This window comes from Babylonia areolata, chromosome 23 (assembly GCF_041734735.1).
Source record: "Babylonia areolata isolate BAREFJ2019XMU chromosome 23, ASM4173473v1, whole genome shotgun sequence".
NCBI classification, from domain to species: Eukaryota; Metazoa; Mollusca; class Gastropoda; order Neogastropoda; family Buccinidae; genus Babylonia; species Babylonia areolata.
The window spans coordinates 11,063,170-11,078,995 of NC_134898.1; the positions used below are offsets into that span (position 1 = coordinate 11,063,170).

At 41.6% G+C, this 15,826-nt stretch overlaps 1 protein-coding gene across 1 annotated transcript in view; it reads right to left on the bottom strand.

The window, feature by feature from the left end:
* Positions 1-3,138: 3,138 nt before the first annotated feature.
* LOC143298284 (protein lin-28 homolog) overlaps positions 3,139-15,826 on the bottom strand; it is a 115,160-nt gene continuing 102,472 nt past the window's right edge. The window contains exon 4 of the mRNA XM_076611102.1: positions 3,139-3,376. Coding sequence (XP_076467217.1) covers positions 3,139-3,376 — 238 coding nt within the window. The remainder of the gene's footprint in view (positions 3,377-15,826) is intronic.

The following is a 15,826-nucleotide window of genomic DNA, read 5'->3' on the forward strand; positions in this document are numbered from 1 at the left end:
TATGAATCAAAAGGACTGATACAAAGAAACAAAACTGCTACTTAATTCTCTTCAATCAAACATAGGTTAAATTTAATACACCCTACGATAGTATGAATAAAGAAAATGTCGATGCGGACAAAGCTACTTTCTTTAAAAAAATTTAAAAAAAAAAAAATAAATCGTTTGTCACGTTTTTTTTTTGTTTTTTTTTTTTGTCGTTTATTGTTTGTGTTTCTCCTTTCTTTTTTTCTCTCTTTGTTTCTTATTTCTTTATTTTTTTTTCTATGCAGTTCTAAACTTTGATTATTTGTGTTTTAACATAAACTGGGCTCAAATACGACACAACGCTATGAACAGTCCAGCTTTAAACGAGAACAAAACGCAATCTGTTTAAAAGCCGCTACTACTACTAACTACTACAAGGTCACATGTGAGAATGCAGAGCACAACAGAAAATGTAAATAAAATGCAAGAAAAAACAAAACAACTTCTCTGTGTGGTGGCAATCAACAGTGGTCGTGCTCCCGATCTTCACGGCATTTCAAGCCCGTAAAAAACAAACAAACAAACAACAACAAAATAGCGGAACTAAATATGAAATACAACAAACTCACGCATACACACTCACTCGAGAGGTAAAAGCTGTGTGGACGACGAGACTCTGATGAGGCAGACGAGGAAAAACGATAATAAAAAAAATCAAATAATAAAAAAAAAAAAAAGTACAGGCAGTGTTGTGCTCCAAACGTGACAGTACAAAACGTATTTGTTGCGCTCAATACAACAAACAAGACAATCACAACTCTGGCGCTGAAACGGGAACTAGAGAGATGGAAGGTTGGGGAATAAGGGGGCTGGGGTGGGGGGGGGGGAGTTGGGGGGGGGGAGGAGAAGAGAGAAGGGTGTTGGTGACAAAAAAAGAGCCCTGGTTCGTCCGATTTCACCGGTATTGGATTTTTACTTAGCTTTTATTTTTCTTGGTGGTGGCGTTAGTGACGGTGGTCTGACGTGTCTCTCTACACTTCTCGGGGGCCCAGCTGACAGTGAGAACCTTAATTTAGGAGGGAGTGGGGAGGGAGGAGGGGGTGGGGCGGGCCGGGAGGGGGGTGGGGTGGGGGGTAAGGGGGGGACCGGTCAAATTGTTTCCTTCCCAGCAAAAAAATCACGTCCTGCAGGACTTGTGGTGGACACATACAATCACATACGATAAAGTGAAGACAAACGGTTTGTGAAGATAATAATACCTTCTCTCTGCAGTTGACTGGACAACCTCTCCAATTGTAACAGAAGTGACCAATGATTGTATCCAAACGGAAATTCCAAAACCAAATCTCCTAGACACAGGAAAAGAAGTGATTTTTTTTTCTCTCTCTCTCTCTCTTCCTATGTACTTTTATGGTATGGAAGAAATCCAACGAAATAAACACTTTCTAAGCCAGAACTGTGAAGCGGAAAAACAGTGTGAAATGGAAATGTTTTTTCGCTGCCCCCACGTTTGCCTCTACGCTTACGTGTCGGGAAATCTCTGTATCTGAACAAGAAGAAAGCGCAAAGATTTCTCAAAGAATCGAAGCAGCTATTCACTACTTTGGATTACGAGCGTACTATAACTGCTTCGCGTATGATTATCTATCAGGACCACACAACACTCTGAAGACCAGTTAAGGATCTGTATTCCTCTGAAGACCAGGAAAAGGATCTGTATTCCTCTGAAGACCAGTCAAGGATCTGTATTCCTAGTCGGACTAGTAAGACTTAATGTACTTTATGTTCAATATCTCTTATGTATATAAACCAATAACTGGTCATCTGACGATATCATCAATTCTAAAAAAATCAATCTTATGCACTAGGCCTGCAATCAACGCTATTAATTTTTTGTATGCTTTTTTTTTTTTTTTTTTTTTTGGGGGGGGGGGGTTGTTTGTGTGTGGTTTTTGTTTGTTTTTCTGTTTTTGTTTACAAAATAAAACCAACTGTCACGTACAAACGGTTGCTATTTCTTAAGTAATTGGGTGGTTGGTTCATTTAAGTAACACAATAAAATAAAATAAAAATTGAGAAGAAACTAAAAAGAAGAAGAGGAAAAAACAAAAACAAAACAATAAACAAAACAACAACAAAAGAAACGAGAAGCAAACCTCGTCTCTCCTTCAGTTAAAACCTCCAAAGAAAAAAAACAACCCAAACAGACGTACAATACGGACTTACACTGACATTCCAAAAACAGCCCACAGCCAGCGCGCAGATTACCCACACAACAAACACACGCACCAGCGGGGCACACAGTCAAACTGTTCGTGGTTCAAAAAAGTCTCCGGGTGATGATGATAGGTAGATTGGTTGGTAGGTAGTAGAAACTATATCAGGCAAGAGGCAGCCACCTTTTTTTTTTTCTTTTTTTTTCCAACTTGCTGCTCCAACAAGTTTCCAACCGAGCCTGCAATAAAGACGGCAGCTTGCAAACAGACACACAAATAATATATAACCAGCGCTCACATCAGGAACAGGTGAGCGTCAGTCAGAATAATGAAAACCGCAGGTAGTGGTTGAGGGGGGTGGGGGAGAGACGGGGGTTGGGGGAGAGAGAGAGAGAGAAAACAAACCAGTCATTCTGCAAGTCGGGGACAGACCCAACGTGATCAGCAGCTCAAAAGTTTTAACAACGGCCGCTGTGTCCGTCCTAAAGCTCTCTCCACACACCACGCCTTTTCCAGGTGATCATCCACTCCAATGCTTTCCCAGTTAAAAAAAAAAAAAAAAAAAATCCGCGCCAGCGTCCGTCTAAAGCTCAAAACCACGTTCAACAAACCGACCCCTCCTCCTCGGATATGACTCCGAACCACCAACCCCTCCTCCTTTTCCTAAAACACGCACACACACATGTATATATATATGTATATATTTATTTAGACCCACTCAAGTTTAGCCTTTTTTTTCTCCTCCTCTCCTCTCTTACAAAACACTCTTCAGTTAGGGCCTTCCTTCCTCCCTCCCTCCTTCCTTCCTTCTCTTCTGCCCCCCCCCCCATCACACACCCCCAGAAGAACAAAAACTCTGCCCGCTTCCGTTTCCCTGGACAACACAGACTTCCCGGAAGTCAACGGCCTCATTACCACCCTTGCAAGGGGAGGGCCCGTGGAAGGGGGAAGGGCGTCATAAAGTGCCCGAGGCCCCTACCATGTCGGTGCCGTTGAAGCCGTGCTCGGCACTGCCGTTGTGGTTGTTGCTGCCGTTGCGGGGCCCGCGGCGGGCCGGGGGCGGCAGCTGGTCCCTGAGGGGGCAGTCGGCGATGAGATGGTCAGTGGATTTGCATTGGTGGCAGCGCTTGGGCAGCGGGCCGTGCGGGCACTTGGCCGCTAGGTGATTGGCGAAATCCCCGCAGTTATAACACCTGTAACACACACACACACAGAGAAAAAATCAGCAGTTATAACACCTGTAACACACACATACACAGAGAAAAAATCAGCAGTTATAACACCTGTAACACACACACACACACACAGAGAAAAATCAGCAGTTATAACACCTGTAACACACACACACACACACACACACACACACACGCACACACACAGAGAAATCAGCAATGGTATAAGCAACTGATGAACACGATGACAAGATTCTCAACAACAACAAATCAATAATAATAATAATAATAATAAAGATGGGTAAATGAATAAATAACCAACTAAATAAACAAACAAATGATAACAAAAGGAAAAAGAAGAAGAAGAAGAAGAAGGACGAATGTTGCTCCCGTCATGTTCAGGACCGGAAGTTTCTTCAAAACATCTCTGATCTCCCTTTTGCCATAACCTCACAAACACACCACGGCGAAACCTGGCTGACCACCTGATGTGCTAATCATCGGTCATGCTCAAAGCAAAGCCTCTTCCTGTCAATGTCAGGGAGTTTAGGAATCTGTGGAGTTTAAAAAAAAAAAAAATCCTCACCGTTCTTATCACACCTGAAATACAGGCGTGGTGGATACAAGAATACCCAACTGAACAATACTTGTCCCAATGAACACGTTCAATTTCCAAATATTCCTGTCGTGTTAAATAAAGTGCGTGGATCTGGAATCTGTTGCCTCGACGTTACAAAAATACAGGCCTGGTGGATACAAGAATACCCAACTGAACAATACTTGTCCCAATGAACACGTTCAATTTCCGAATATTCCTGTCGTGTTAAATAAAGTGGGTGGATCTGGAATCAGTTGCCTCGACGTTACAAAAATACAGGCCTGGTGGATACAAGAATACCCAACTGAACAATACTTGTCCCAATGAACACGTTCAATTTCCAAATATTCCTGTCGTGTTAAATAAAGTGCGTGGGGCTGGAATCTGCTGTCTCGACGTTACAAAACACCGCTGTTCTAGAAAATGAGGAAATCTCAATCCCGCAAGGAAGGAATTTCTCTGTAGAAATCGTGTGTCGAAACCAATAATGTTCATCTGTGGGGGAGGGGAGGGGAGGGGAGGGGAGGGGGGTGAGGGGTGGGTCTTCAGAATAGTCCAATCACCCAGCGTTTTGTTTTGTTTTTATTTGATTTTTTATTTTAAACCTCCTTCATTTAATACATTTAGCCAAACACACATAAAAAAAACCTGATCTATAGAAATCCTCTACACACACACACACACACACACAAACGCACGTGCGACAATCACAGACAAAAAGACAATATTTTTCAAGCGAACGTCACACAGGCGATAGGGTTTGGGTTTTTTTCAAGATAGGAATGTCCGAAATATAATAAATTACCATGTACAGACATTTCTATTCAACGTAAGCAAGAAAAATGCATATCCATCCCCCCAAAAAAACGGAGTATGGCTGCCTACATGGCGGGGTAAAAACGGTCTCACACGTAAATGCCCACTCGTGTGTGTACATACGAGTGAACGTGGGAGGCGCAGCTCACGAACAAAGAAGAAGAAGAAGAAAAAAGTATATCCGCTGTTTTTTTTAATTCTTTTGTTGCAAGATGTTATGCTTTCTCTCTTATTCCATCCACCCCCCCCCCCCCCACACACACACACACACGCCAATACACAAACGCACACAGGGTTAGAAATCCTGTTTCCATTTTTTTTTCTTAAGAACTGGACGCACAGGTGCAGTGGCCAGTACATACATGGTTCATTCTCTCTACTACTCCTGTACAGATGATTAAAGATGCTTACCACCTTCCTTATTGCTTTTGTGTGGTACGTAGTTATCAGTTTTGTGTCTTTTTTGTTTGGTTGGTTTTTTTTTGTTTTGTTTTGTTTTGCTCTCTCCCTTTGTTGTTCGTTCGCAAGAACTCTTTGTTGGAACAAGGAAGAACTCTGTGTTGGAACTCTGTGTCCAACACAAGGAAGAACTCTGTGTTGGAACAAGGAAGAACTCTGTGTTGGAACAAGGAAGAACTCTGTGTCCAACACAAGGAAGAACTCTCTGTTGGAACAAGGAAGAACTCTTTGTTGGAACAAGGAAGAACTCTTTGCAATGTAGAGTAAGCAAACAAATTGCTTTTCTTTTTCATCCAGCTCACGAAAGGAAAACATCTCAAAAGACAAAGAAATGTTAACACACACACACACAGAGTGAGAGAGAGAGAGAGAGAGAGAGAGAGAGAGAGAGAGAGTTAATAAGCAGACTATCGACCCACAACACACAAGAGTAATAACACAAATTCATACAGTAGACAAATGTAAGAGCTCCCCTGCCCACCCTTCATCAACCAGTTAGTCTGCACACGAGAGACACTGAGCGGCACCGCAAGGCGGGCAAAGTTCCATGTGCCACCGGGACATTCATTCAAACAGCGTCTCCAGGGTTATCACCACAACTACAGCATCTTCAGGGTTATCACCACAACTACAGCATCTTCAGGGTTATCACCACAACTACAGCATCTTCAGGGTTATCACCACAACTACAGCATCTTCAAGGTATCTTCAGGGTTATCACCACAACTACAGCATCTTCAGGGTTGTCACCACAACTACAGCATCTTCAGGGTTGTCACCACAACTACATCATCTTCAGGGTTGTCACTACAACTACAACATCTTCAAGGTATCTTCAGGGTTATCACTACAACTACAGCATCTTCAGGGTTATCACCACAACTACATCATCTTCAGGGTTATCACCACAACTACATCATCTTCAGGGTTATCACCACAACTACAGCATCTTCAGGGTTATCACAGCATCTTCAGGGTTATCACCACAACTACATCATCTTCAGGTTTATCACCACAACTACAGCATCTTCAGGGTTATCACCACAACTACAGCATCTTCAGAGTTATCACCACAACTACATCATCTTCAGGATTATCGCCACAACTACAGCATCTTCAGGGTTGTCACCACAACTACATCATCTTCAGGGTTATCGCCACAACTACAGCATCTTCAGGGTTATCACCACAACTACAGCATCTTCAGGGTTGTCACCACAACTACAGCATCTTCAGGGTTGTCACCACAACTACATCATCTTCAGGGTTATCACCACAACTACAGCATCTTCAGGGTTATCACCACAACTACAGCATCTTCAGGGTTATCACCACAACTACAGCATCTCCAGGGTTATCACAGCATCTTCAGGGTTATCACCACAACTACAGCATCTCCAGGGTTGTCACAGCATCTTCAGAGTTATCACCACAACTACAGCATCTTCAGGGTTATCACCACAACTACAGCATCTTCAGGGTTATCACCACAACTACATCATCTTCAGGGTTATCACCACAACTACAGCATCTTCAGGGTTATCACAGCATCTTCAGGGTTATCACCACAACTACAGCATCTTCAGGGTTATCACCACAACTACAGCATCTCCAGGGTTATCACAGCATCTTCAGGGTTATCACCACAACTACAGCATCTCCAGGGTTATCACCACAACTACAGCATCTTCAGGGTTATCACCACAACTACAGCATCTTAAGGTATCTTCAGGGTTATCACCACAACTACAGCATCTTCAGGGTTATCACCAAAACTACAGCATCTTCAGAGTTATCACCACAAATACAACATATCCAGGGTTATCACCACAACTACATCATCTTCAGGGTTATCACTACAACTACATCATCTTCAGGGCTATCACCACAAGTACAGCATCTTCAGGGTTATCACCACAACTACATCATCTTCAGGGCTATCACCACAACTACATCATCTTCAGGATTATCACCACAAGTACATCATCTTCAGGGTTATCGCCACAACTACAGCATCTTCAGGGTTATCACTACAACTACATCATCTTCAGGGCTATTACCACAACTAGAGCATCTTCAGGGTTATCACCACAACTACATCATCTTCAGGGTTATCACCACAACTACAGCATCTTCAGGGTTATCACCACAACTACAGCATCTTCAGAGTTATCACCACAACTACAGTCTTTTCAGGGTTATCACCACAACTACAGCATCTTCAGGGTTATCACCACAACTACAGCATCTTCAGGGTTGTCACCACAACTACAGCATCTTCAGGGTTATCACCACAACTACATCATCTTCAGGGTTGTCACCACAACTACATCATCTTCAGGGTTGTCACCACAACTACAGCATCTTCAGGGTTGTCACCACAACTACATCATCTTCAGGGTTATCACCACAACTACATCATCTTCAGGGTTATCACCACAACTACAGCATCTTCAGGGTTATCACCACAACTACAGCATCTTCAGGGTTATCACCACAACTACAGCATCTCCAGGGTTGTCACAGCATCTTCAGAGTTATCACCACAACTACAACATATCCAGGGTTATCACCACAACTACATCATCTTCAGGGTTATCACCAAAACTACTGTCCATGAACTTACTGGTGGACTTTCAAATAACTGACATACACAGCTTTTGAATTGAAAACAAGATTTGAATGGAGTGTGTGTGTGTGTGTGTGCGTGTGGGAGGGATGGGGTTGCGTGTTGGCGCAGGCGTGTGTGTGTTTACCCCCCGTTCGTTGGTGAGTCCATGAACTGCATTCTTTCTAAAGACACGTAAAAACTGTACTATATTACGCAACAACATAATTATCTAAACAATGTTAACTGATCATTACACCACATGCATCGAGCAATATTTTACGGAACAACAACATTATCTAAACAATGTTAACTCATCATCATGTCATATGCATCGAGTTTTTCATTCATGAAATAAATCCTCCCCCTTCCTACCCCCCCCCCCCCCCCCCCCTCCTTCCACATCTCTCCCTAATAAACTCTGTTTTGTTTTGTTTGTCGTTGTTTTGTCAGTATGGGTTGGGGGCTTATTTATTTATTTTTTTTCCTAACATAATAATTTTCAAAGGATATACTGAAACGAACACTTCCTTCAGTCCTGAGGTGCTTCCGATCTCCTTCAATTCATTGTCAGACAGACAGACAGAAAGACCTAAGACTGTAAGCGACGGGTTTTCATCCGGAAGAAGAGAGAGAGAGAGTTGGTGACGAAATGTATCGAATATGAATGCCTCTCGCATCTCTTCCTGGAAATGGTCGGACATGACCCACTACGACGCTGCGTCTGCGAGGGTCTTCAACTTCAGGCGTCAAGCATCGAACAATTTCATGCAGTCTGGCGGACAGGAATTCGCACTATACTCCGCCCTTTAACTCACTCAGTACGGCCAGTCCTCTCTTCTCCTCTACACAGATCCCTCGGATGTCCAGTGGGTGTCTGAATGACCCAACCTTTAGCTTCCGTCGTCAGAATTGTGGTATTCTTTGTCAACATTCACCTCTTCAGTATAAGAGCCTTCCGCTTGCAATATTTTGATGATGGTAATTGGAGTGAAACGCTGTTAACGTCGTCTCTTTCGCCGTTCGTATGGAGAGAGTTAAGACTGAGACCTACACATGAATTTTTTTCTTTTCTTTCTTTCTTCTTTTTTTTTTTTTTTTTTTTTTTAACTGCGTCGCCAAACCAAGGTTGAAGTTCTCCTACACAAAAAATCTTCAACGAACATGTGCAGTCACTAAAATTTTTTTTTTTAAATTTTTTTTTACGAACATGACATGAAAAACAAGTGTGTTCGCTTTTATTGAAACGTTTCCGAAATACCAGTTTCAAACTCAGAACGACAGATTGTCATAATCGGTAAATGACCAGTTTCCCTAAGCGCATGCATCATTATGACAAGTGTGCATTCAACTATAATCTGACTGAAAAGCGTCGAAATGTAGTGCGCTAAGGGTTACACCGTGTGCGAGACGATTAACAATTATTGCCGCCATACAACTGAGGACAAATGAGCATTCCATTAGGACTCACAAAGGAAGGAAAAAAATGACACCCATTTATGATGAATGCGGGTTTACTCGTGCAACAGTATGCTGGCACAAGCCCACGTGTCTTGAATTAAAAAAAATAAAAGAAACAAATCATCATTTTTATTGTACTGTTGGAGTCTGGTACTATGAACTGTCTTCCCCTCTGTTCCCCCTCCTCCACCACCTTACCCTCCATTCTTCTAAATTTTCTTCTTCTTCTTCGTGTTTTTCTTCTATTAGGCCAATTACTTTGGTGATAATAAATTTAATCTCATGTTAATATTGATATTAGCATTATTTTACTATATTATGTACTGTTTGTTTATTTGTTTTATTTCATTATTACATTACTTACTGTTTATGCATGTTATTTCATACAAGTCATAATATGGTTCATCTGCCGTCATGATAAAATTGAAGTGCAACGTTGTGAGCACAGTATAAGCTTTAAGCTTGTTGATGCTCTTTTGTCAATCAATGCATTGTAATCATGTGTATTGTTGAATAATTAAAGTTTATTTAAACCAACTGTCTTCTGAATAACGCGAAAACACTGCAGTACTTTTCCACTCTGAATGCTCCATGTGTTATCACACCGGAATGCCAAATCAATAAATGTTATGAAGCAGCCTTCCGTTCCGTATGGATTTTGTTTCTGCCCAAAGAATGAAATGAGTGTTCGCCAAAGGAACGGCTCTTACTAACAACATTTTACCCACTGAAAAAAATTGTACTAACAAAAAAGCCAAACACACACACACACACGCACACACACACACATCTATAATCTCAAACCACTATTATTGTTGAAATGATATTATTCCAAAGAAACCTGACAGGTTTTTTTTTTTTTTGGTGTGTCAATGTTTGTAATTTAAACTCCGCTTCCCTCCACCCTCCAAAATTACTCCCCCCCCCCCCCCTCACTGTCCAAATCTGACTTCACTTCACAGCTTTTTTTTCCCCCAACAATTTTCTTAAGTACTCCTTCCCCCTCCCCTCCTAAAAATAAAGTCACACCTCCAAATCCCCCCCCGCCCATCCCCCACAACACACAAGCAGACAACACACACACACACCCCACTGCTCAAGAATGATCACCGGCTGTCAAAAATTTAGCCGGCCGGACAATGAGGCGATCTGGTTGGGGGGGGCAGGGGTGGGGGGGGGGGGGCAGAAGAAAAGTTTCACCCCTCACCCACGACAGAAACAGAAGACGGCTTTCCTTCCTTTCGCTCTGGAAAGAGATTCCTGTTCTGTTTGCCACACGAGAGATCCGCGAAGCTGATCGGACTGGAAGGAAGAGATCGAGGAAGTCCCCAGACTGCTAGATTCTATTACAGATGATAATTAACCCCCTGGGAGCCGAGGTGAAAGCAGATAACGTCATAATTAGCTTGGCAAACCAGGTCCGCCGTCATTCGAGTATCGGCGCCATGTGCCGGTGTTTTCTCACAAGACCTAACAGACTGTTCAGCTTTTTTTTTTTTTTTCGTGTGTGTGTGTGTGTGTGTGTGTGTTGTTTTTTGAGTTCACGAACAACAAAGACATGCATCCCGTTTCAAGACGTGTATTCCATGACGGGTTAACACGTCTGAGGTCACACCACACACCTTAAAAAAACACAAAAACAAACACTCTCGCCTGTTGTTAAGAAGTTCATTGCTCTTTAAAAAAAAAAGAAAAAAGTTTTTAAAAAAAGTGTGCACTTCCTCTAAAAGTAGCCAGTTTCTACCCACCCCATCTACCCTATTATTCTAACACTAAATTAGAAAAAAAAACCCAACAAAACAACGACACACAAATGAATAATATGTAATAATATAAATACATAAACTTAAGTTCAAATAAACTAGTAATGAGTAAATATAAAAACAAAACTTTTTTCACTTCTCAGCAATGCCCACGGGGGGAAAAAAAAAAGAAAGAAGAAATTGCTTGACGGAAGCTACTGAAACAAATCACAACAATGATAACACACTACTGGGGTGATGGCTCTTAACGATGCAAGCAGTAACGTAGTAACATCACATAATATCACGTCTTAAAACACGCGTGTATTTTCGTGCATGTATGTATGTATGAAGTATGTATGTATGTATGAAGTATATATGTATGTATGTATGTATGATGTATGTATGTATGTATGAAGTATGTATGTATGTATGTATGTATGTATGTAGTATATAAATATATATTCTACCTGAATATCTAGTCATCAGCCCCATCCACATGCAATATGCAGCTTCTGTTCAAACGCGCACGCGCGCGCGTGTGTGTGTGTGTGTGTGTGGGGGGGGGGGGGTGGGGGGGTGCGTGTGCAGTGCGTGCATGCGTGAGTATGCACAAGTTTTTTTTATTTTTTTTATTGATATGCACTTGTATGTATCTTATTTCTACTGTATCTATGTTTGTATCTTATTTCTACTGTATCTGTGTTTGTGTATGATTTTCGATTTATGTTCGATAGTATCTTCTTATGTACTATCCCCCCCCCCCCCCCGCACCCCCCCCCCACCCCCCCAATATTCCTTGTGACCCCGGTACACTTGGTAATAAAGACATATTCTATTCTATATTCTATTATCGCGAGAGAAAGAGAGAGAGAGAGAGAGAGAGAGAGAGAGAGAGAGAGGGTGGAGCGGGGTTAGCCCGTTGTGTTTCATAGTTTGTTGTGACATCTGTTCTACCAGTTTTGTTCTCGGACTTTCCATTTCACGCCAACAGAAAAAAAAATCGATCTCTTGGACACTCCCGTCCATCGTGGTCAGATGGAACAGCACTTGCCACGGGTGTGTCAGTTTGGACAGAACAAAGGATTTCAAATCAGTTACTTTGCCCAACAACAGGTGTGTCTGTCAGTTTGGACAGAACAAAGTATTTCAAATCAGTTACTTTGCCCAACAACAAGTGTGTCTGTCAGTTTGGACAGAACAAAGGATTTCAAATCAGTTACTTTGCCCAACAACAAGTGTGTCTGTCAGTTTGGACAGAACAAAGGATTTCAATTCAGTTACTTTGCCCAACAACGAGCGTGTCAGTTTTGATAGAACAAAGGATTTCAAATCAGTTACTTTGCCCAACAACGAGCGTGTCAGTTTTGATAGAACAAAGGATTTCAAATCAGTTACTTTGCCCAACAACGAGCGTGTCAGTTTTGATAGAACAAAGGATTTCAAATCACTTACTTTGCCCAACAACAAGTGTGTCTGTCAGTTTGGACAGAACAAAGGATTTCAAATCACTTACTTTGCCCAACAACAAGCGTGTCAATTTTGACATAACAAAGGATGTAAAAATAGTTACTTTGCCCAACAACACGTGTATCAGTTTGGACAGAACAAAGGATGTCAAATCAGTCACTTTGCCCAACAACATGTGTGTCAGTTTGGACAGAACAAAGGATTTCAAATCACTTACTTTGCCCAACAACAAGTGTGTCTGTCAGTTTGGACAGAACAAAGGATTTCAAATCAGTTACTTTGCCCAACATGTGTGTCAGTTTGGACAGAACAAAGGATTTCAAATCAGTTACTTTGCCCAACAACAAGTGTGTCTGTCAGTTTGGACAGAACAAAGGATTTCAAATCACTTACTTTGCCCAACAACAAGTGTGTTTGTCAGTTTGGACAGAACAAAGGATTTCAAATCAGTTACTTTGCCCAACAACAAGTGTGTCAGTCAGTTTGGACAGAACAAAGGATTTCAAATCAGTTACTTTGCCCAACAACAAGTGTGTCTGCCAGTTTGGACAGAACAAAGGATTTCAAATCAGTTACTTTGCCCAACAACAAGTGTGTCAGTTTTGACAGAACAAAGGATTTCAAATCAGTTACTTTGCCCAACAACAAGTGTGTCAGTTTTGACAGAACAAAGGATTTCAAATCAGTCACTTTGCCCAACAACAAGTGTGTCAGTTTTGACAGAACAAAAGGTTTCAAATCAGTCACTTTTCCCAACAACACGTGCGTCAGTTCTGACAGAACAAAGGACTTCAAATCAGTCACTTTGCCCAACACGTGCGTCAGTTTTGACAGAACAAAGTATTTCAAATCGGTTACTTTGCCCAACGATGGCGATGGTTGTTAACGATTCTAAATGACCGGCTGATGATAAATGACCAGACAAACAAACCTTTGTAAATGCAGTAAATGAATTATTCTGCGCGTTTTGACAGAACAGAGGGTTTCAAATCAGCTCCTTTTGCTCCAAGGAGTGACGCGGTTCTTAAGGAATCTTCTGTTTTGAACCCCATATTTCGATCCGTTCTAAAAAAAAAAAAAAAATAATAATAATAATAAAAAATAAAAAAAACAGGCCATCATCACCCTGTCCCATTAATGAGTTGCTTTTCTTTCCCCTAAAACAATATATGACACATTGCCATAACCTGAAACTGAACTTACCTTTCATTCATACCGCAAAGACACGCACACAGCCGCCAAAACACAACATCGAACTTTGTCATTACAACCGAGAAGAGTGTCAACACTTTACTTAATAAACAATAAAAATAAAAAACAAAAAAAAAAAAACAAAAAAACCACAACCACCCAATACTTAAAGAAACAAAAACAAAAACAAAAAAAACAACACTTTTTAAAACAGTCACACACACACACACACACACACTAAAACGACAACTGTGGTAAAAATGTTTTTTAAAAACCCCAAAAACTTGAAGATTTAAAAACAACAATTCATACTGATCAAATCATTATATTCTGAAATATTGCCCCCCCCCCTCCCTCCCCTTCACCGCCCCTCACGCCAAATCCTAAAAGCTACAAGCTACGGCGAAACCTTTATTCAAAGTAATACTGACTCAGCTTTGGGAGGAACATTTCAAGAACCTGCATTCAAACATCTTCGAGGAAATACATACTTCACGGAAAAAGGAATGAAAAAAAAAAAGAGTTAACAACCACTTCATGAAAGTAGAAATGTTATCATAAAATGTTAAAAAGAAAAAAAAAGGAAAAAAAAAGAGAGACAACAACCAAGTGATTATCTACACCATGCAAACAGCATATGCTCTACCCACTAACTTCACAATGAACACAAAAACTGCTATTTCAGGCGCACATGCATAACGAACAGTTTGAAAAAAAATTGATGTTTCTGCCAGACATTTACCGTTGTTCACAGGTTTATGAGCGATAGCTGTGTGTTTTCCATTGCAAAATAAAAGTGCATGTGCACGAAAGCAACTCGGCTCATGAGTGGTGCTCTTAACATTTGGGTACATAGTGGAGTGATGGCCTAGAGGTAACGCGTCAGCCTAGGAAGCGAGAGAATCTGAGGGAGCTGGTTCGAATCACGGCTCAGCCGCCGATATTTTCTCCCCCTCCACTAGACCTTGAGTGGTGGTCTGGACGCTAGTCATTCGGATGAGACGATAAACCGAGGTCCCGTGTGCAGCATGCACTTAGCGCACGTAAAAGAACCCACGGCAACAAAAGGGTTGTTCCTGGCAAAATTCTGTAGAAAAATCCACTTCGACAGGAAAAACAAATAAAACTGCACGCAGGAAAAAAATACAAAAAAATGGGTGGCGCTGTAGTGTAGCGACGCGCTCTCCCTGGGGAGAGCAGCCCGAATTTCACACAGAGAAATCTGTTGTGATAAAAAGGAATACAAATACATACATCGCCGTCCGCCGAAAGAAAACTCAACATCATTTCTACCATGGCCCACAAGGAGAAAAAAGCAATGGTCAAGTGGTCCTTTACTTTTTGTGAACCCTGTTTTACAGACAGACACATGTTCCATCCTTCCACTAAAAAAAATAACCATTATATGTACATAAATCATTGCATGATTGCAAACACCGGCGGAAAGAAAAAAATGGCTATGACAGTAATTATTGAAAAGCAAACCAAGCCTGGCTGTGTTTCAAGGGCTGGTTGGGGGAGGCGGGGAGGGGAGACGTGGGGGGGGGGGGGAGACGGGGGGGTGGGGGTGAATCCTGTATACCCGCAGAAGGATGAGAAAAAAAAAATCTTCCCAGGAAAAAAAAAAGTCTGGATTCATAATTGCCAGCGCACAAGATGCACTGATCAGGACTGACTTTCAATATCGTATTATTTTCTCTCTGCTCTGATTGTCATGTCCTTCTCTCTCTCTCTCTCTCTCTCTCTCTCTCTGTGTGTGTGTGTGTGTGTGTGTGTGTGTGTGTGTGTGTGTGTCTATCTCCCTAACCTATTTTGAATGATACAATCTCTCTCTCTCTCTCTCTCTCTCTCTCTCTCTCTGTGTGTGTGTGTGTGTGTGTGTGTGTGTGTGTGTGTGTGTGTGTGTGTGTGTCTATCTCCCTAACCTATTTTGAATGATACAATCTCTCTCTCTCTCTCTCTCTGGCTCAAATTCAAATTTTGATTATGCACATTCAAGGCTGCCTAGTAATTTACCACAACGCATAAGTGATTTTTTTTTTTTTTTTTTTTTACATGACTTGCCACAATTATATCTCATAAATGCTTGCACCGTTTTATACGTATTTTCTCATGACTGCTTTTCG